The sequence below is a fragment of the Motacilla alba genome, chromosome 1 (assembly GCF_015832195.1).
Source record: "Motacilla alba alba isolate MOTALB_02 chromosome 1, Motacilla_alba_V1.0_pri, whole genome shotgun sequence".
Taxonomy (NCBI): Eukaryota; Metazoa; Chordata; class Aves; order Passeriformes; family Motacillidae; genus Motacilla; species Motacilla alba.
The window spans coordinates 110,470,397-110,492,794 of NC_052016.1; the positions used below are offsets into that span (position 1 = coordinate 110,470,397).

Consider the following 22,398-nt stretch of genomic DNA (forward strand, 5'->3'; position numbering starts at 1 on the left):
GTGTTATAATCAAGGATGGCATTAGTGCTCCTGATTACTTTCAGATAAAGTCACAATAAAATGCAGGAGGCAAGGGTGAAGGCTGGAGGATGGACTCAAAACCTCCTTTTCCCCTATTGCCACATTTACAGCATGTGATCAGTGGAAAGGAAGATTCTCCAGATGCAGAGCCCTGCCACCAGAGCAGCAATTGGAGGGGGTATATAAAAAGACAAGTGGAGGGCGTTGTGTAGGTCTGTGTCCTTATTTACTGAGGCAATGGGATATCAGTGCATTAGTAAGCACCCTCTTTGAATAAACTGACAGGCAAGTGCAGCTGAACTGTTCCTGCTCTCTGTGCTTGAATAAAAATAGCAGTGTTTTAATTTAAAATCAAACATGGACTTCAAAATTTTAATTCTAATGAAAAGGCTGTTGAGGAATTTTATCATTGGAATGATTTAAATTCCATATGCAGTCCATTTACATTTTATACAGCAGTGCTCTCCATAGATGTACGAATGAAATAGAGCTGCATAAATGTACCAATAAAATCTCTAACAAGAGAACAATAGTAAAATGACATTTATTTCCTGCAAACCTGGTGGTAAATGGGCTGCAGTTATTACTTCTTCCTGACTGTTACACTTTTTTTTTTTTTGCTAGAAAGAAATACCATTAGAAATATAATGATCTGTGATTTAGATATTTGTTAAAATTGATGCAAAATAAGAGCAGGAAGATTTTCTAATGATTTCCTTAATAAAGATATTTCTATATACCAGCATGCTTAGTGACTTTGTTCAAAATTAGCTACCTGCCTTTCAGCTGGGAAACAATACAAACATTACCAAAACCCAATGAACTGCTAAAAAAGCTCTCCCTTTCCCATTTTAAGGAGGATTCTCATCAGAAGGTAGGCTAGATATCCAGTAGGTGGAGATGGCTGTTTCCCTCTGTTGACAGATTTTGGAAGCACATGGCACTTTGCTCCCAATTTAGACATGTCATTGAAGGCTCTGAATTTAGTAGGGTGAGTCTGGACTGAACAGTGCATGGCAAACTAACTAAGTTCCATAAGTACAACAAAAATAATACTACAAGCCATAGTACTATGAAATGTATAGCCAATGGTTGAAAATCATTCTCACTGAACTGAAAAACCATTTCATAGTTTGCTGACATAGGAACAAAGTCAAACTTGTAAGACATGAGTGTTATGTAATGCCTTAGATACTGCAGCAACAATTACGTGATACGACTTACATCTACAAGTTTAAGTTCAGATCCACAGAAATAGCAACTTGGCTGGAAGGAAAGAGCCTAGAGAGACATTTGGTAGATTTCCAGGCATGGAGTGTGAGCATGTTTATTAAATAATACTTATTGTTAATGATAGATCTTCTATTTGTCCTGGCACTCTTGGATGAGCATGTTTTTAATTGAAGAAATAGATTCATTACATGTAGGGTCAGATAATTCACAGGGGAAATCTAAGTTTTAGAATACAGCAGAACCTTCAAAATCTGTTACACTGTTCTAATTAAATCTCATGAGCCTAGCACTTTCTGCTGTTACTTTTTCAGTACTTAGACTTTAATAAAGCAGCACAGACAAGCATGAATTTTATGAGGGAGATTGGTTGGTTCAAAAGCCCCACTATTACTTTATTGTAGAGATCTGTAAAAGTTGCATTTCTTTGTCAATAAATGTCATCCACATGCTGGACTCTGCGCCCAGGATGGAGAAACACCAGCCACCAAGTAGAAACTGGAAGAGAGAGGGTGTGGGCAACATTTAGGAACTTGGGGGCTGTCTGGTTTGGAGAAAAGAAGGCTGAGGGGCCACCTCTACATCTTCCTGAAGTGGGGAAGTGGAGAGGGAGGTGCTGATCTCATCTCCTTGGGACCCAGTGAAAGTGTGGGAACAGTTCAAAGCTACTTCATCAGGAGAGGTTGGACTGGACATTAGGAAGCTTTCCTTTAGCAAGTGGGTGGTCAAACACTGAAATAGGCTTCCTGGAGAGGTGGTTGATGGCCCAAACCTGTTTTTAAGAAGCTTTTGGACAATGCCCTTTACATCGTGCTTTAACTTTTGGTCACCCTGAGGTGGTCTGGCCATAGAACATGTTCTTCCTTCCACCTGAAATGTTCTAATTATGTTTTCCATCAATTAAGTAAAGAAAGGATGGTATTAGTTAGGCAGACGATGTTTTGGTCATTTGTGTTTTCATCAGTTACTGTCACATTTTCCCTGGTAGCAGTGCAGATTGGAGGTTCTGCCCTAAGTTCCATGCTAGAACTGTATCCTACATGGAAATGACTGATTCAGATATTTTGCTCATCCTCTGTATTTTTAATCACATTTCATTTTTGAAATGTTCAAACGCTCTGAAAAGAAACTAACTGCAGAAACCTGATGGTGGTTTTGTTTACTGTGCCTGCTCCATGTGATCTATTTAATCTCCTTTAGTTTTACTTTAATTCCAGGCATATTTGGGTCATTAACAAATTTTTTACTCATTTCCTGGAAGAAGAGGGTGAATATGGGCGTCTGGACAATGAGCATAGTCAGTCTTGTGGAGATTGTATCTTTAGATGACAACATTGCAATGTAAAAGACATGGCAGGTTTGAAAGAGAGTTAAATGCAAATGCTCTCTGTGATTCAGGTACTCACTGCTTCCTCTTGTGTCTTCTGCTTTTCTGACTGATGCCCACCTTTCTTTTGTGCTTGGCTGAGGCCAAATTTGTATACCTTGCTGCCAGCCTGATGTTTCGCTATCAAAGGAACCATCGACCTCCAAAGGACTTACAAAAGACCCTCTGGTAGAAACTATTTGTGAATTTTGCTTTAGGCAGCTTGTCCTCTCAATCTAATCACTCCGTCTGTGACTCTTTGTGTCTGTCCTGTTGTTTTATGTAACTCAGAGGGGACACTACTAATTTGATATTAAAAGGATCAAATCTACTGCTCCATGTGACACAGGGAACAATTGTCTTGCAACCTTGATATCAGAGAATAATCTCTTTAGCTGTTGTATAGTTTGGAGTTAAGGTTTGACATTTCTTTTTTTAACAAAACAATATAGTGTGATAACATCTAACAATTTACCTCTCTCCCCCTTCCATTCCTTTCTTTCTGTGATCGAAAGATGAATTTAAACCAGACCATCTAAAAGCCAATCTCACGGAAAAGGTTTCTGGCAGGGCGAGGTGGCTGTGCCTTCACGTGCAGTTCTCACCTGGCTCTCTGGATGGAGCTCACGCTGCTTCCAAAGGAGCTCAGAGTCCGAGAGAAGTGCTCAGCTCTGTGCTGTGCTGCTGTTTTCTCTCCTGTCCTTACTCCTCTGCTCTATTCGAGCCCTTCTTTATTGTACCGTATTTGACTATCATCTCAAATTTGCTTCAATTATGTCTGTTAAGCCCCCGAATTTTCAATGGAATGCTCTGATAAACAAACAGACACCCCAAACAGGTTTCTCTTCTTGCCCTTTTAGTCTCCCTTTTGTCAGGGTCATTACATTTTGCCCTCACCTCATTTGCAGAACAGAGAAATTATTCAACTGGGTGCAGCTCCAAGGGTGTCTCTGGCACCACTCTTCAAATGCATGTTCTGTGCATTACCCATGGCCATGTTGCAGCCTCTGAGCAGGACTGCAGGGGTGGAGGAGAGAAGGGACATCCTTTTGTTTCCCTTACAATGAAGGTGCAGAATGCAGCCAGCTATGACGCTAAATGGTATCGACAGCTGTGTTCTGGCATAGTGGGCCACAGGGGAAAGGGGGAACCCACAACTGATACTCCATTGAGTACTTGTGTGATGAGGGCTCACTCTTTGAAATGGTAATTTATTGCTTCTGCTCTTCAAAGGATAATTCAATGGAAGATCATCACTGACATGTTAAATTATTCCCACTCCTGGGCAGGAACCATTATTTTATTAATCACTATTTTTCCTTCCTAAAATGTCCTTTGTTCTTGGGTTTAACTGGAGGCTTGAAAAAAGAGGTTTTTCTTAAATTCTGCAAGTCTCTTGTAAAAGATCCTCTTAGGCTATGGCACAGCAATAACTTCCTATTTGGAAGTTAGTTCTTTTGCTTTGCAGTACTATTTTTAAAGCATGGATGATAAGCCAAAAAAGAGCTTGTTTTTCCTCTAGTAAGATTTTTCTGTAACATTATTAACCTCCTTAAGTCATGAAGCACAAATCCCAAGGTCACTGTGCAATCATTTGGCTTCTGAACTTGCCTGCTGCTTTGCTTTATTTCTGAGGAAGTTGTATATGCAACATTTGTTTTCTCCACATCTCTGAGTCTGAAGACTGAGTCGAAAGGAGCACAGGAAGATATCAAGACTGTGCCTAGCTATAGGTGGCTCTCTCAGGCAGTGTTAGGTACCTTTGTTTAGCCTACCGGGCTTGTTTTGCTTCTTCAGAGAACTACAGCAAACCTCCCTGGACAACACGGTCTAATTTGGGCCAATAGCCCTTAGGCAATCAAGAGCCATCTGTACAAGCCCTGATTTTACAAAGTATAGTTACTTTAAAGGAGGTGGGTGTCCGTGGGTTATCCCACCGAAGCCATTCGTTTCGCAGCCGGAACTTGCTGGCCTTATCCAGCCCTGCAGTCACTTATCTGAGGCACAAGCCCCTTTCTCAGCTCTCCTTGGTCTCTCACATTTGGGTGATTTCACTGTGACCATGACAGTTATACTACTCAGAGCAGAGTCCAGTGTCTGCTTTGGACAGTGTGCAAACAGCAGCAGATGCTTAGAGATGAACGCAAGGACACGGCGAGCATAAAGGGACACATTCCCACTGTCCTTTCCTGGCCTCTGACAAACTGCAGCTCACTTGCTTCCAGAGCCAGAAGTGGTGTCTTTGTATTTACTCATATTTTCCTCCTGTGAGTTTGTCTAATGACTTTTTGAACCCACAACAATTTTCATCATCCACAACTTCCCAAAGCAACGAGTCCCACTGCCTCACTGTGCTCTGTGGGTAAAAAGAATGTCTTTTTGCTTGACTGAAAAATGTTGCCTTCTCCTATGTTATGGTAGTGCAGAAACCAGAGAATCATCATCACCTGTTCTCTTTTTGTGCTCACTCTTGCTTCTGTAAAGTCTTGGCACAGCAATACATACTGGGAGAAAGGAGCCTTCTGCTTTTCTTCACATAGCCTGTCCAGGGCATGCACTGGATACAGTTCTGAAAAATAACATTTCATTGAGATCTGAGGCAAGCCCAGACAAAAAGACCAGGCACCACAGTTTCAGGAGCTGAAATTAATCTTCCTTAATGCCAAGCTACTTTGCACAAAGATGACAAATCATCCGGTCTTGAAAGTGGTTATTGGGTGCTCTGCAAAAATTAGAAATGCATTTTGAGTTTTGTGGGGTCTATGGACCCATCCTATGAAAATGAATGCAAAAATGTGACAGTGGAACCAGCCCTGAGACTCAGTGCTTCTGATTTCAATGGCTATTTCTAGAATGAAAGCCAGCACAAAACTGATAGAACAATACTTGTTAAAAGAGAGGGTTGGAGTTTCAAAACTAAAGCTTGCAAGACACCTTTTACATGATCCTTTAAGATGACTTTATATCTTTGCTTCAGGGATGTCAGAGAACTTCACAGAGTGTAAGACTACTTCAGAGCACTCATAGAAACTGCTAGACATACTTCAGAAGAGCTAAGAAAAGCAGGAGAAATTTCCAAAGACTGTAATTGCAGTTAGACACTTCATTCTTGTTCAAAAGTCTATAGGGGAGACTGCTGACTTTCTAATTTACTGGTTTTACTGGAAAGTTTTATTCAGATATTCTTGAAACAACCTTGCTATTTCTCAGTTGGAAAGTGTACTTTTGTTGAGTACCAATTAAGCCTTGGCCACACCTCTCCTTTGTGGAAGTGAGCATTCTGAAATGAGGGTAGTCTCTGTTTGGATGCAAACAATTCGAGAGCCTGGTTGTACTGTAGTAGTTGCATTGCAGGGAGCAATGAGCAAAAATGAGCATAAGATTGGATTGTGTTGAAGTTTGGAAAAGGCAGAGTCACATTTTAACTCTTTTCCAACTTGTCTGCATTTCCTTTGTGCATTAAATATTTCACTAGGGGTTTATCTTCCTGATTTAACTCATCTTTCATAGAATGACAGCATGGCTCAGGTTGGAAGGGACCACAGTGGGGTCATCTGGTCCAACCTCTGCTCAAGGAGGGTCATTCCAGAGCACATGGCACAGGACTGTGCCCAGATGGTTTTTGAACATCTTTAGTGAGGGAGACTCCACAGACTCTCCAGGCAATCTGTTTCAGTGTTTGGTCACTTCCACAGTGAAGAAGTTCCTCCTCATGATCAGGTGAAACTTCCTGTGCATCTGCCTCTTGTCCTCTTGCTTGGCACCACTGAGAAGAGCCTCCAAAGGGCTCCATCCTCTGACACTCTCCCTTCAGACACTTAGAGGTGTTGATGAGATTCCTTCTCAGTTATCCCTTTTTGAGGCTGAACAGGCCATTCCTTCTTCTACCATGTGCATGGATGTATGAAAAGAAGGAGACAACTCAATAGGAAGATGTAAGGAAAGTAGAAGCTTCTCAGACATGATGTAAGGGATTTGAAAATTTGTGCTACTTACTCGGTTTGGAATTTAGTCATGCTTTTGAGGCTACCACTCCTACACCATTTCTTAGCTGTTTAGAAAATGCCAATTTTTAGAGTAACATTTTTTCACCTGAAAGAAACAGAGAATGGTACTTCTACAGTAGAAGTGTTCCATGCTTTTCTCTGAATAAAAATAGGTCTTCATTTTCCATCAGATTAAGATCCCCTTTTCCTTCTTATTCATTTTACATCAAATATTTATTTCTCATCACAAACTTTAATTTTTGAACTCTAAGTATAATCTATCAGATCCTGAATTAAATTTAACCTTTACAGGAAGACTGGGCTTTCCTGATCAGTAACCACAGGAGATGTTCTTCTCCATTGGCCAGAGTTGAAACTAATAGCCATGGCATGTTTGCTTATCTCTTATCTCTGGGGTTAGATTGCTGCTGTCAGCTTCTCCCTTGTTATCTGGCTGCTGCTACTGCTCACTCAGTTGTGCAGGGATGTCAGTTCCATTAATAACCTGAGCACCGTGCAAACAGATAGTGGAAAACAGGTGAAGGGAGAGGAAATTGTATTTAACCCTGATCTCACAGCTGTCATTTTTCAGACTCAGCCACAACTACATAAGGCCAGAATGGATGTGTGACATCAAAACACTTGTGACAAATCGCATGCTTGAAATAGGAGGGAGACAGATGGACAGACACCTATAGATGCTCAGAGACCAGGGTGAATCTGAAGGTTTTATGGCAGAAACACAACATGAAAACATTGTTATGCTAAAGGACAGAATAATTCTTCCAAAGAGCAAGAGATCTTCCATCACCCCTGAACTCTTGGATTGTTTCAGCTTTAACTTTTGCTATCTTTGTTGTTTTAACAAGTAAGCCTGTCTCCTGTAGAGGTACAGTTGCAAAGTCAGTGAAGTCCCCCAGCTCAGCAGTAGCAGAAATGGAGGTGCAGGAGAGCTGTTCTCTGTGTGGAGGAGTCTACAAGGGCACGCTCAGGGATCTGCCTGGCACTGCCTCGCTCTCTGCAATGAAAGTGCATTTCCTGGCTGGGGTGATCTCCACGTGCTGTAAATGCCCACTGAGGAGGGCTGTCTGCTGGCTGGGAGTGGGCGAGGAGCTCAGCAGGGCAGGGCCGTGCGCTGAGGCCCCACCATGGACCCTCAGTCTGGGCACTGAGCTGTTCACACCAGGAGTGGGAACCAACAGCACTGCAGCTTGCTCAGGTGTTGTACCAGTCACTGGGGTCTGAAGCAAAGTTCTGAGATTTTAAATGGCTTCAGGTACTGGTATTGCTGGAGTTTACTTGTAAAGGAGCTATACCACAAGGAGATCATCAGACTCAGGAATTTGTTCCTTTAGTGGCCTTTTAGAGGCCAGGATGCTGTGACTAAGAACAGAGGCTTCCTCAGCTGCCCTCAGTTGTGAGGGAGCTGTGAAGTGTCTTGTGCTCAGTTTTCTGCATATGGGATGAGCTTCATCAATGTGAAAATATATAATAATCTATTTAATATTATAAAATTAATCTATTTAATTATAATTAATCTATTATATATTATATATTATATATTATATATTATATATTATATATTATATATTATATATATATATATAATATATTTCAAATTAAAAATATGTAAAGGTTTGAAATGGAGAGGAATTTGATCTTGAGTAGAAAGTAGAGCATTTTCTGAACATTTTTTCTCTATGTTCTGCAGCCTGTGTATTTGATTATGTTCACATCTGCTTTCCCCCCGTATATTACAAGGCATGAACACTGAGAGTGACACTCTTACTGGTACAGTGCTGGTCGGGGTCCCTGTTCAAGCAAAAGGAATTCCTCCTCAGAGATAAAGCATGCAAGTCATGAGTGGTGCTGGTGTTTTAAGTTCTCAGTCACTATTTCAGTTTGAGTAGTATTAGAAGGGGTCTCTGCCATGTCTGGTTTCAGTTGAATCAAGACTGCGGCTGAAGCTCACTTGTGAAATGAGAAGTGAAAAGGGAGTTTTTCACCTGCTATTCTTTATTTTTTAAAAAAGTGCTCAGCAACCTTTGCTTAACCTTGAAAATGTGAAATGAATGTAAACTGATGCAGGCAGAGACTAAGGTCAGAAGTTGTCCCTTTCTGGAACAGGTTAGTCAGAGTTGTGCATAAAACTGGAGAAGAAACGCTGGTAAATCATACAGTTATGGTGGGGAGAGAACGTACTCACCCTTTCCTGATCTCTGAGCCTGCCCCCCTCTCAGTGTCCAGTGCGAGACATCTCAGCACCTAGTGTTTTTTTGGGTCCCTGGGGACTTTCATTTTGCTAGCACTGTGGGTTTTCTTAAGCCTGCTTCTTGCTCTGAGCTAAAACACAACAGCAGAAAAGATTTTTTGATCAAGATGGGTGTGTTTCTAGCAAGAGGTGGCATGAACATGGGAGTATGGATCAACTCATGAGGTGTTCTGGGGGTGAGCAGTGAAGGAGTTCCTTCACTTCCAGGAAGGAGTTTCTATAGAAAACTGAATATAATACAAAGACCAACCAAAGGTGGCTGTTTGGTTTTGTTTTGGTTTTTTTTGTTTTTTGGTTTTTTTTTTTTTTTTTTTTTGTTTAGTTGATTGGGGTTTTTTTTGTTGTTGTTGTTTTGGGTTTTTTTTTTTTTTATTTGGTGTTGGGGGAGTGTGTTGTTTGGTTGTTTGATTTTCAGAGATAACTATATTGGAAAGCATGGAATGTTGCCTGAAAATAAAGGCAGGAGGAGTATGGTTTTTTACAGTGTTAAGTAAGAGTCCAAGCCTTGCTTGGCATGAGTCCTATGAAAGGCAGTTTAGCAGCACATACCGTGGGGCATGTATCTATATCTATCTATATCTATATCTATAGCAGCATGGTACTAATGATTGTGTCTTCAGACCACAACACATTCGTTTCTGGCTTGTTTGAAGCGCAGCTGAAAGAGCTCCCAGCTCTCCACACACCCTGGTGCAGTCATGCCCCAGGTGATCCACAGGTGTGCAGAGAGGAATCCAGTGCAGAACCCTCCACACTGGAGCTGACCTGTCACTGCTGGTGTGATGCCATAGCTGAGTCATTTTGCATATCTGGGCATCATTCTTTCTTCTGGTCCATGGGCACAATTCCAGCTCCACTGAGAATCCAAAGACCCTCAAAAGTCACCCAGGTGCTTTGGACAGGAATAGTTGGCAGTTAAGCACATCCTGTGCCAGGAACTCAGTTGTGGTGGTCTGCAGTATAAGTGCAATTTTATCTTCAAAGATGAAACTATTTTCTGTCTGCCACAAAGAAAGGTATTGCAGATATGGTGTTCTGTTTGTGAAAGGCAGAAAATATGCCTCTCACATTTAATATTATGTATAACATAATGAAATCATGCTAATTGTCATGTAGAGGTTGCAAATGGAAAATGGAATTATAATAAAATGGACAAAGAATTTTTTTTCTCAGCAAAATTAAAGCAAAGCTGGCAGCAGAATGAGTTTCTGGTAAGAAAGGAGAAAATATGACTAGGTCTATTGATTGTAGTGCTGCATGGAACTGAGGAGTTGTGCTTATGAAAATATCACAGTCAATTAGTATGTTTATATAAGTAAGTCTGAAATAAAGATGCTAATTTCACACTTTCTCTGACTTAGTCCAGTTCTATTGCTAACAAAATTTATAATTTCATGTGGGATTTGTTTAAACTGAAAAGTTAATTCCAGTGAAACTTTTGTCACAGTGCTTGAACCAATGACTGAATCTTTGTATTCCAGAGAGATAGAATGGATTTAGAACAGAAAAGAGTAGCACTGATGTACATTGTTGCTTTTCCTGACTCTTTTGTCCATGATAGTCCTACTAAACTTTTAGATGCTTTAAACTTTATGGTGTGTAATAATAATATTGTCTTGCTGAATAGTAGATATTAAGACTGAACATATAATCTCAATGAACACTTGTCTTAGGAATTGCTGTATCCCTTTTCCTCCCTGTTTTCTAGGATTATGAGGTATAGTATGGTATTTTTAAGTGTACTAAATAGTGTTGTTTTGTCACTAAGTTTTCTTTGAGTGAGGCTTTGGTTTCAAAAGCTCATTCAGAGGAGAGGGTAACTACTATACCACATAACCCTTCTCCACTTTGTCCCCAGCACTTGGCTTGTAAAAGTTCCAGAACTTGTTGGGTCTCCATGTAGTGAGTGAGTGATTCGGCTCTGTGATCTGGCAGAAAATTAGGTGGGGAGAAGCTTGGTTGAATTTCTACTGTGTTATTGGTGTGTTAAGGGGTCCCACAGAAAGAGGTGTTGAGGAGCTGAGGCAGCCTTTGGGGGCTGTGGGTGCAGGCAGCATGAGAAGAACTATGGACCGAGCTGAGAGGAGTGGGGAAGAAGGACAAGGACTAGGACTTTTTTTTCATTTGGCAGCACAAATTTTTTAAATGGACTCAGCTACTTTTGGAACCATAATGTGTATTTAACTGAAAGCAATTTTATGTGTACATGGGTGTCATTATTCACACAAGTCACTTGATTATTTATTTTACTTTTTCTTTGACCTTTGCCTCAAGCTATTACACAGATGGAATGATAGTTGTGTTTTCTGTCTTCATTATTTTAGCAATTATTTTAGAGCATTCACAACAATCATTGTAATACAGAGGGGATGGTTATAATGCAGTTGGAAGTGGTGGTATGCAATTGTTATTAAATTAAACACCAGTTCTTGAAAAGTCTACACAGCTTTTATTATTGTGACAAAACAAAATGAGGACACTTATGCAACAAAAATAGAGGAGTTAAGACAAGTTTTAAAAATAAATAATTATAATCTGTATTCTTGAGTATGGATTAGACAGTTCACTGAAGATCAAGTACTGTTAAAAATTGTCATTTCAGGCTAAGTGTTCATGTTTGAGTTGCCACTTCACTTTTCATTGTAGTTGACAATGTGAAAATCCCTGATATTTCACTTTCCCACAAAGGAAATACTGTTCATCATTAGGGTGAGCTCAATCCATCTTTCACTCAAGTCAATAGTGATTTCCTACTGACATCTGTAGGATTAGGCTTCAGCCCTGTGATGGAACTTTCCTGTGTTTTGCCAAGATCCATCACTCTATTTTCCTGTTTTTTTTCATATGTAAACCCTAGATAGATGCAGTGATATTTATGCAGCAGTTTTACCAGATGGCTCTTGAATCGTCTGGTCTCAATGAAAAATGAAAAGACTGGGCACATATATAAGGGCTGAATTAATCTTTGTAATTAAATGGAACATTACTTTGCTGTGAATGATTTTAGCTTTCACAATGTATTTCATGCTAATTTTTCAGTGACCTGTAATTGTATTAATTTTTTATATATTTAGAAGCTTAAAAATGATCTTCACAAAGTTATCGAGTCAAGTTAATATACAGAAGATCTCTGGCAGACTCGTAAAAGTTTGTTGTGAGATATCTGTTTTGTTTTGTTTTCTCTTTACAGTAAGTAAAATATACTTAGTGTTGTATAAAATAGCCAAGTCATACTCTGAGAGGCAAAAAGGCTCTCAGGATGCTCACACGCTTGGTTGTCAAGTGAGAATTTGAATAGGCTGGAAACTGGGCTGCTTTGGAGCGCTGCAACACGTGTGCATTCCCACGTCAGCAGGTTGTTAAGCAGAGACTGAAAGCTCATTTATTATTTTGTCTGGGTAGTAAACTGACTTGCAGTGCTCTCCCTGTGACAGAAAGACACTGATGGTAAAATCCTGGCTGTGTTGAAGTCAGTGGGGAAACTCCGTGCGCAAGGAGTGGTGGAAGCAGTCCCACTCTGGCTCCTCTGCCTCAGAGCCTGCTCTCTCTGGCTGCTGGGATGGAAAAGAGTTGTCATGACTTACCCTAAAGCACCCTGCAGCAATGAGTTTCCTTAATTTACCCAACAGCCCAACTGAGCAGGCTGAGTGCTTAATGATGCCTGGGGGAGGTACCCCAGCGCCTCTTTTCTTCCTGCACACATGGCTGTTTAATATGCAAATTAGAGAGAGGAGTTAAATGAGCCTTTTAACCATAAAAAGTTGTGCATGGTGGATTTATGGTGGATTCATGTGCAATTGCCACATGGCTGGTTCCTGTACATTTGTCACATTTCATTTGATTCCCTGTGCTTGCCTCGTGGAAGGCTGGTCCCTTATACATACTTTTAATTCTATCAAGGGGAAAATAATGACATTATTATCAAAGAGTAAGCAAGCTGTAGAAGAGTTTTCCACTTCCTTGTGCTATCTAAATAAGGAATCTCCCAACTGCTGTTAAATATGACACTAGTGAACAGAAAAATAGGCACAGAAACAAAACCTCCAACATGCAAATTTAGAAACCTGCTCTCAATATGATACTTTCTAACTTGTCAGTTGTGTAAATAAATTGTGCTGGGCTCAGCTGAAAAGGTTTGCACCTGATGCAAAGCTTCTAGGAGGAATCCCAGCCAGAGGAATTCCCAAGGGCTTCAGAAGGCTTCCAATGTTCTCTCATGAGTTTTGCTTTGGCTGTAGGAAACAGTTCACCCAAACAGAAGCCAAACATACTTCACTGTTAACATCAGCTTTGTCTGTTTTACTTGCTCAGACCTCTAAACCACACATATTGTGGTAATGCCTTTTAAGTAACAAATGCAATAATATAACATTTCCCCCTTATCTATCTGTCTATCTATCTCACAAAATACAGACAGCTTTAGATATTGACAAAGCATCGAAGTACTAAAAGCAGCATTACCTTTTGAGGTTGCTGTCCAAAATCTCAAGACACACTCTGTTATTTACTAAGTTTTTATATTGACTTTATAAAAAATCTCCATAGTGTCTGACTATTTTATTCTCATGCTTAGAAATCTCAATCTCACAACAGCAAATGTGAAAGTCAGAAAGCAAATAATGAACTCATGCAGAACATTTGAGATCCACCCGATTTGTTTAAGTAGCTGACTTAGCAGTAATTAAAACTGTTGGGTTTTGCTTTTTCCTTTTACAAAGCTACTTTGGGAAATGGTAAGGAAATTTTCCATGGTAAAGGAAATTTTCTGTTTCCTTGCGAAGGTCAGTCAGTTGGACCTGACAACACCACCAGGAAATATTTAGACACTCTTGATCACATACAAACTTGCAGGTGAATTGTGCTTCCTTCCTGGCTTTTTATTCTCCCTCCCCACCACAGACTTTAAAATATCATGAAAGACTACTGAACCTTCTGGCAAAGTGAGGAAACATTCTGTTGAGAGTTAATTTGGCTCATTTCATATTTTCTATTCAGCATTTTTCTACCATTGCTTTTTTTATTACTAGGGCAATTTGCATGACAATGGGATCTTTCTTGCTTAAGAGATTGTCTGCTCCTGCTGCTAATTTCCTACCTGAAGTTGTTATCTTCTGTTTGTGACATCTTAATTATCTCAACCACAATTAATTGTGATGTCACAAATGGAGGATTATGGCTTTGGGTTGGAAGTGAGATTGAGAAATTGAAGGAGTTTGAAGAAAAGAGGCCTTTCTTCTTGAAAAAAAAAAAGAGGAGACAGAATTACTTAGGTTAAATGGAAGCAATCTGCCATCACCTTTCTTCTTAAAGTTGTGGAACAGCTGGTTTTATGTCTTGCTGCATAGGAGGCCCTGCTGTATTGAGATGCTGTGAAGTGGGAGAAGGAGAAAGGATATGTGTAGCGAGGGGAATCTTCCCTTAAGCAGTCAGTCCCTGCAGCAAAAAGGAAACAAAAGTTATTTTTTTTCATATCTTTCTCATTAATTTGAGTTTTGACATCGAGTCTGATGACCACGGAGGAGCATTTTTTGAGGGGTGGAGGGAATTCCAAAGACTTATGGAGAAATTATATTCGGCATCCTGAAAACTTAAAAATATGACAGTTTTGTGCGGGGATACAATAGAGGTGGTATAGAAAGTAATCTTACCCCTAAGGAGTTGCAGCTGGGCCACTTATCAAAAATGAGGAGAAGGCCTAACTGCAACAGGCCACAGCTGTAAGTAATAAGAACAACAGGAGCTATAAAAGAGTGGGTTGGTTTGTTAAGAGACCATGCCCCGAAGTAGGAAGGGAACTGGAGTCAGTTGGTTACCTGGTGAGAGAGGAAGGGTGTGCTCAGAGGAGCTGCTCACCAGAAAACACTGAAAAGGTACAAAACTTTTGTAAGAAAGAGGTGATAGTATAAAATTCCTGTTACATATATACATATATGACAACAGTTTTGTGCTAACCTAGTCCATCATAGCTGTAATTTATCCTATGGACTTGTTACATTTCACTTCTTGGTATGTCATCTTAACTTTTTGGGTACTTCTGCTTTGCTTCTGGAAACTTGTTTCCACAGAGATTCTGCATGTCTGAGTGGCCTGCTGGCATTTTTGTGAGGACGTTCCCAAAGCTGTTAATAAACTCACACCATGGTTTACGAAGTGGGAATACTCATCTACAGCTACTTCCCTCAGGATTGTTTGCGCAGGTTGTGTGTAAATGCAGGGACAAGTCCCAGGATTGAAAGAGGATTGATGAAAAATGAAGTGTCTTATTTTAACATCTCTACTGGCATTAGGGAAAGAGCAAAGACTGCAGAGTAAAGGAGGGAAACTGGAGAACTACATACAGACCAGTCGTGTGGTTTTTAGAAAGTACAGTGATCTCAGAAAAGGACCCATCCTCAGGTGCCAATGGAAGTGGCCCTCAGTGGAAACACCAGGCTGTACTTGCTGGGATCAAGGTCGATTCACATCTGTGCATCAAATCTATTTTAGCAGTTGGATGTGTACCAGCCACTGTGCCATAGCAAAACATGCCATTTCCTGTTGTCCTTTGGAAAACATTGTACAAACAGGCTTTTGACCATCTGATTAACACAAAGCCCTGTAGGGAAAATCAGCTGTTAGGATTTTGCCCTCAGACACGTCGCTGTAAGTACGCAAGAGCTCTGCAGGCAGTGATAGACCCGCTGTGATAATCTGACAACAGAATCTGGACCCTCTGCGTGGTGATGCCGAGCTCATTTGTGGCACCAAGCTTACCTTGTAGGCAGGTTGTTTTGAAGTTACATTAGGATGGCTCCAAGGAAGCATAATAATACCAAGTGGAAAATGAGCAAGAAAGAGAAAAAGCTGTATGCTGAGAAGTGGTTTTATCTGTCAAAACATTTTTTCTCTTTTTCTTTTTTCAAAGGCAAAAGCAGTTATGGCGAAAGTTGGTTACCCTCAGTTTATAATGAATGACACATATATTAATGAAGACATCAAAACAGTAAGTGTCAGGCTTGCAGCTTTATTAATTTATTGCAGCCATTCTTTGCTCTGTTTTGCTGCTGTCTAAAGTCAAAGCTAGTCTTTTGTTTGGTATGCACCTGGACTCATGCTTGCCTGGTTATTTTTATTTTATTTTTGAAATGTGCTAGCTCTAAATTTTATCTAAATTGTTAATGTTGTATCTAAGGGAGATCACGAGGCCTTCTGGGAGTAAAGTCTGCCTGGGTGCAAAAAACTTTCCTGCTATTAAGCAATTTAAAAGTTAAGCACGCAACATGATAATTTTGCATTTAGTAATAAAAATGGAACCAAAAAGCATTTTTTTTCTCAAAATAATGATTTTCAAAAAGCCTAATGCAATTTACCTCAGAATATCACAATTTAGGATGCTGTATATACGTTCTCCTCATATCTCCAGGCTATGAATTTCATTTACAATTGATGCTTATAATCATGCCAAGAGGTCCGAACCAATGTATAAGCCTATTGTGCTGCCTGCTGGACAAAGATACTGTGGGGGGACTCCTGCCTGCCCCAGTATCTGTTCAGCCTAACTAAGGCAGGAAGGCAAATGATTAATAATAATAATAATATATTTTACTATTTTCCAACTGTGGCATGCATTTGATGAATTGTATTACTGAAAGCCACAGGCATACCAGAAACACAAGTTCAGTCCTGAAGCGGTAAAATACAAGAGCGACCATCATCTTTGCCACAGCACATGAACAAGCACTAAATAGAGCCATCATTTATTGGGACAACCAACTCCACCAGCCTAGTCTTTGTCCAGGGAAGCTGTAGGATGAGATGATGCAGTGAAAACAGTGCAATGAGATAGAGCGTGTGACCAACTCTATCCCTCAGTGTATGCCATTTTTTTTCTCAGATAAGGGGCAATGGCTGGTGAAAAACACTTGTTAATCATGCTTGCAAAAAGCAAGTTTACATCTGAAGAGTAACTTCCTCACAAATCCTAGAATTGTTTTAAACTGATGACAGGGATTTATAATCTATTAGCATCCCTTTTCCGTGCCTGTTTAGTTTTGTGTGTGTGAATGCTATTAAATTTGGAAACTTGTGGAAGCATGGAGCCCTATGGCTGTAAATATTTAATGTGGTAGAACTCTCAGAAGGCACAGAATATGAAGTATTTTTTATAAAATGTAAAGCAAACTGAAAGAGACTTCATTACATTGTTGGAAGTGGTTTTAAAATGCACTTTTAAAAAGAAAAGTAAGCCTACTTCCTCCTGGGAAAGAGGCTCTCTTAATAATAGCCATGGAAATGTGCAGTCTGCAATCCACTGTTGGGTGCTTATGATTCCTTCAGCAGCACTCTGCACAGTAAAGAGTTTTCCCAGTGTTCCAGGCCCTTGTGCAGATCTGTTCAGCCGCTGCTTTTTTTTAACTAAGCTCATAAAATATTTATTCTTCCTACCAAGTGTGAAAATTTTACTTGCTTTGATAATCGCAAAAAAATTAGGTAATTATCTCCTATAAAATAAAAGTTCTGCTTGTTTTATGTCAGCTTTTGTTTCTTTGGACATGCTTTAAAAATGTCTGTGCTTTCTCGGTACAGCTGAAGTTTACAGAAAGTGATTATTTTGGCAATGTATTGCAAACTCGCAAATACGCAGCCCAATCTGATTTCTACTGGCTTAGAAAAGAAGTCCCAAAAACAGAGTGAGTAGACAAAAGGCAAATTTACATAATCTTCTAACAATATTTTAACTTATATTATTTAATTTATATATTAAGTACTGTTATATATTAAGTTTTAATGGAATTATGTTAACAGCAATATGTTATGCCACAAAAAGCCTATGGGCAAACTCCTATTATTCAGAAACTCCTGTGCATTTTTTTTTTTGTAAGGTATCCCTCTTCATATGCAGAGTAGTCACATGCTTGAAGCTTAAACTTAATTTAATGAAAAAAGGGGTAATTGAATTGCAATTAAAAATGGATTATGTCTCTTGGTCACAGAGTCTGAAATGGTGCAGTGGGGATTTATGAAATAATTTCTGTAGGAAGGAAATCATAGTAAGAGATAATGCTATTATTAGCAATACAAATCAGCATTGTTAGTTACCTGCTGTTGATAGCAATGATACAGAATGAAACATAATTTAATCTATGTATGTTATTTTTATTTATTTGTAAACATGAGAGTGCAGATTGTGTCACAAACTGTCATAAAATACATGAGAGAACCATTCTCTTACTGGTGGGTAATCAAATCCTTAAAATGCAAATTAAAACCTAAGCAGAACTTAATTAGTCTAATCATGCTACTTAAAAATGACTTCTTCTACACACAGACTTTGAAATCAGTGCCAGTGCTTAGCTCCAGTGGCTTTATTTCCTTAGGACTTCAGAAACCCCACTCAAACTGAACCATACCTTGTTCTGGGAGTGGCTCTGTGCTGTCCACGGGGCAGGGGGGCAAACTAAGGTTGTTCATAGTTGAAGTGTTTTAATTTGGCCCTGTGCGTTCAAGGCATCATTTACAGCTTAGATTTAATTGTGAATTTTACCTTCTCATCACAGCTTTCTCTGACATTGCTCTGGTCAACCCCAGGATATGATTTTAGGGATTTTCCTGGATGTCAGGACTAGACCATGATGGTGTACTCTCTTCAGGGTAACAGCTCCAAGAGAGCAGTGGAACAGCACTGGCTTCTTGTAGTTGTGATATTTTGTGAAAATCCCTTTGCTAGGATTTTCTCCTCCTGAGAAGCTGAAGGGCCTCAGCTTCAAGTGTAAACAATTTGTGATCTGCTGCTGTGGAATGCAGCAGGTGCTTCCTCGATTGCTCAGTGTGGGATGTTTCTACTTGGTGGCCAATCCAGGAGGCAGCAGCTCTCGGACTCTCTGGGAGTCACAGAACTTTGTTATTCATTCCTTTCTATTCCTGTCTCGCCTTCTGATGAATCTTTCTCTCTGTTCTTTGTAGTATAGTTATAGTGTGGTCTTTTTAATGTAATATATATCATAATATAATAAACCAGCCTTCTGAAATGGAGTCAAGATCTCTCCTTCCCTTCACCCAGTCCTGACTGCCCAGAAGACCCACAGTAATAAATGGTGACCCCAGATGTGGCAATAGCCTCTCTATAGCAATGGTCAGCCTTGGGGCAGCCAGTGCTGATGCAGAACCTGAAGACTCCTGGCACGATGGGAAAGCTCTCCTGTAAGGAAATCAAGTGGTAGGCAGCCCCTGACTCCAGGACTGTAGTCTGAGAGCTGTCACATGGGTATGATTAAAAAATGAAAGTGTTATCCAATAGCCCTCTACAAGATTGAACACCTTCTCATGCCTGTTTTTACCTTCTTATTCCCAGGACTACGTAATAGCCAGCCCCTCATCACCTTTGCAGCTCTTTTCTTGTCAGCCCTCAGAGCACATTCATGCCTGGGGGACGCCAGTTTGATTTCTGGTCCCTTCCCTTTGTTAGCACAGCCATTTGCTCTGCCTTCTGCAGGGCTGGAGGTGATCTCCACCTGAGCCCTGGCAGGGAGGGATAATTAGGGCTCCTGCTGGGATATTATTCTGTCTCTGCAACTGTTCAGTGATAGAAAAGGGCTCGGAAAGTGGTGTCACTCTGCCTGCTGAGGGACACCAAGGCACAGAGTCATTGCTGCCTCCAGTAATTTTTTAAGAAATTATTTAAATAAAGCAATAACTCCCACTTACCAGTCTAAGGCATGTCAAACCTGGTCTCAAAAACATCAGCCACTTTTTATCCACTTCCCACTTTTAAATCATCATACTCCACTGCTTTCTGATGCTTTTACCTTCTTTTTTTCCTCTCATTTTTCTGTTTTTGTGTTTTAAACTTTTACATTTCATATAACTCCACAGAATTTTTGATGAGGCTTGGTGCTATGTTAATAGCTAATTACCCTTGGGTTTTTGTTTCTATTTGCTTCATTTCTTCTTTTCCCTAGTTTAGTAGCTTTTAGCGTAACATTTACATTTTGAGATAGGTATTATAAGATCATCAAAGTTGTGGACCAAAGAAGATAAATAAGGAAATTAGTGTTTAAGGAAATAAAATAAAAGTTGCTAAAATAATATTAAACCCCAAAGGTAAAACACTACATTCTTTTAGCAGACAGTCTATGTCTGTGTTTCTCAATAATTATTTCAAACTGGAATCACTTTCCTCAGCTAAATGTGAAATTAAAATGATAGTTCAATCAAAGCACCCGAGAAAGACCATCAGGGGATGGACAGAGATAGAAGACAAAGCAGTTGGATTAAACAATGGGGAATATGAATGATAAAGTGGAAAAGAATTGTGTTGGAAATTCAACAATTTTTAACTAAAAAAAAAAGGGAAAAAATCCCCACTAAATCAGGAGTAATTATCAAAAATCTTTATTCTCTCTTCTGTTCCCTCCATCCATAGCATTTATCTGCCTGACAGGAGAAGGGAGCATGGAGGAACTCGGATGAGCTCCTCATTGCTCAGGGCATGGGTGATGTGCCACACCCAGCCCTAGTGGCACCAGAAAGCTTTGACAAGGCACCGTGGTGCTGGAGCTGCCTCTTCTGCCAGTCCCGGGGCCACCAGTCCTGAGGACAGCACAGCTCTGGGAGGTGACACTTGTGCTCAACACCAGCCCTGGGTGCCAGCTGGCTGGGGAAGTGACTGTCACCTTCACAGCTGGCTCTATCCAGCAAGAAAAGAAGTGCTTAGGTGTCAGCAGAGAAAAAAAATCAAAGGGATTTGTGCAGGAGCTGAGGAATATGGTGCACAAACCAGCACAGGTTGGATTGAGAGGGCTCAGTGGAGAGTCTGGAAGGGCCAGTGTGGGAGGGTGGGCACCAGGTGTGAAGACAATCATTATAAAGCAGGTGAGATACAGCTGGAGCAGAGGAAAGTGGAAGGCAGTACAGGGGGAAGTGATGGTGATGGGAAAAATTAAGAAGAGTCAGGGTTTTAGTTGCATTTGCCTATCCATCCATGGAGTCATACACATTCATGCATACAAATATTTGTGTGTGTGTGTATGTGTACAAACACATGCCTGCACCTTTTAATCAGAGATAGAATCTTTCCTTCTTAACACTGATATCATACTTGCAAATAACAAAGCATCAGAGGACTTCTTGGCCACACCACTTCATTATTATTCATCTTTCTCCTTTGAAGTCAGCACATAATCTAAGATTTTTAGACCTGGCCAAATATTTCTCCATTTTTCACTAGACTTTCAGAGCTGGGGCTGTAGATGTCTGGTATCCCAAGGAAGGATGCTGTGAGAGGATTCTGGGGTCTCCTCCAGGACTTTTCCCTGTTTTTCTTGACCACACACTATTGTGTGTAATCCTTGGCTCTTGGTTTGCCACAAGGGAGGGCAGCTCTGAGAGGTTCTGGGTTGGATACCTCTAAGGATGGTGCAAAAGCTCCTTCTGCAAAAAGGGAAAAGCAGCCCTCAGAAACACTGGGCAGGCTGTAGTCTGTTGGAGAGATTCGGCTGGAAATTGTGTGGCTGGGAGCTGCCCTGGAGAGGAGAGGCTGGAAAGGAGCCTCCTGGAGCCTTTTCCTGGTCTTTGAACCTCATTTTAAGCAGTGATGTGGCACTGAAGGCTGGGCCCAGCCTTACCATCCTAGCTGCTTGCCCATTCCTAAGGGAGACAGATGGCACCCTGACCTGGGATAATAATCTGTTTCTATGTGGGAAAATATATAAGAGACTAACAATGAGAAGAGGGAATACAATTTTGAAGGTCATCTTGAAGGCTGCCGCCCATATAGAAGTTTTTCTTCATAGTGTTTTCTTTGGAAGACATTTTCCAGCTTCCAGAAACTTTGTACAGCTTTTCACTTCTAACCAGCTTAATTCTCTGTACATTCACAAGTTCATTTTCTTTGTTTACATGATTATTTTTTATTTCTTATTTTGAATGTTGAACAGAAAACTGAATGATTTCTACCAACTCAAAAAATGGAGGATCAGCTTGCAAATTCAGTTTGTGCTTTACAGAGAATTAAATAAACTAATAAGGTTTTTTCTGTGTTGTAAAAGTTCCCAACCATCCCTGTTCATGAATGGAAATGCAGCACACTATACTCTTAACCCAGAAAGAAAATATCACAGAGGAAATTTCAGCCTTGAGAACACAGACTAAGAGAGTTCCTGCCCCACTTGCTCTCTCAGTGTATGTTCCACATTTTACTTCTGCAAAAGAAATCTCAACCTTACAAGTGTTAACTCTGCAGAATTAGGTTTTGACTGCTGCAGTAGTAGATAGGTAATGCTACAGGACATCATTCAAAGCTGTCCCTTTTTCACAAACTTACAGCAAATGAAAACAGTGTAAACAGCTCTAGAATTTTTATTTATTTACTTTGTAATTAATAAGAGCTTGGAATGTGTAATGCCTTTCTTTTTTTCTTTCTATCCTTCTGTGAGTAGATAAAGCACACAGAAATTGTAACCAGACCTAGAGCAAATGCTCAGGGAATCTGACTTCAAGCAGGAATGGGAGGGAGAGGTATTTCTAAATTTGCTTCACCTTAAAAT

The 22,398-nt window shown here is 40.2% G+C and overlaps 1 protein-coding gene across 1 annotated transcript in view; it reads left to right on the top strand.

The window, feature by feature from the left end:
- The window catches only part of PHEX (phosphate regulating endopeptidase homolog X-linked), a 101,125-nt gene that overhangs the window by 46,941 nt on the left and 31,786 nt on the right, over positions 1–22,398 (top strand). Inside the window, exons 13-14 of the mRNA XM_038129578.1 lie at positions 15,780–15,857; positions 17,441–17,544. Coding sequence (XP_037985506.1) covers positions 15,780–15,857; positions 17,441–17,544 — 182 coding nt within the window. The remainder of the gene's footprint in view (positions 1–15,779; positions 15,858–17,440; positions 17,545–22,398) is intronic.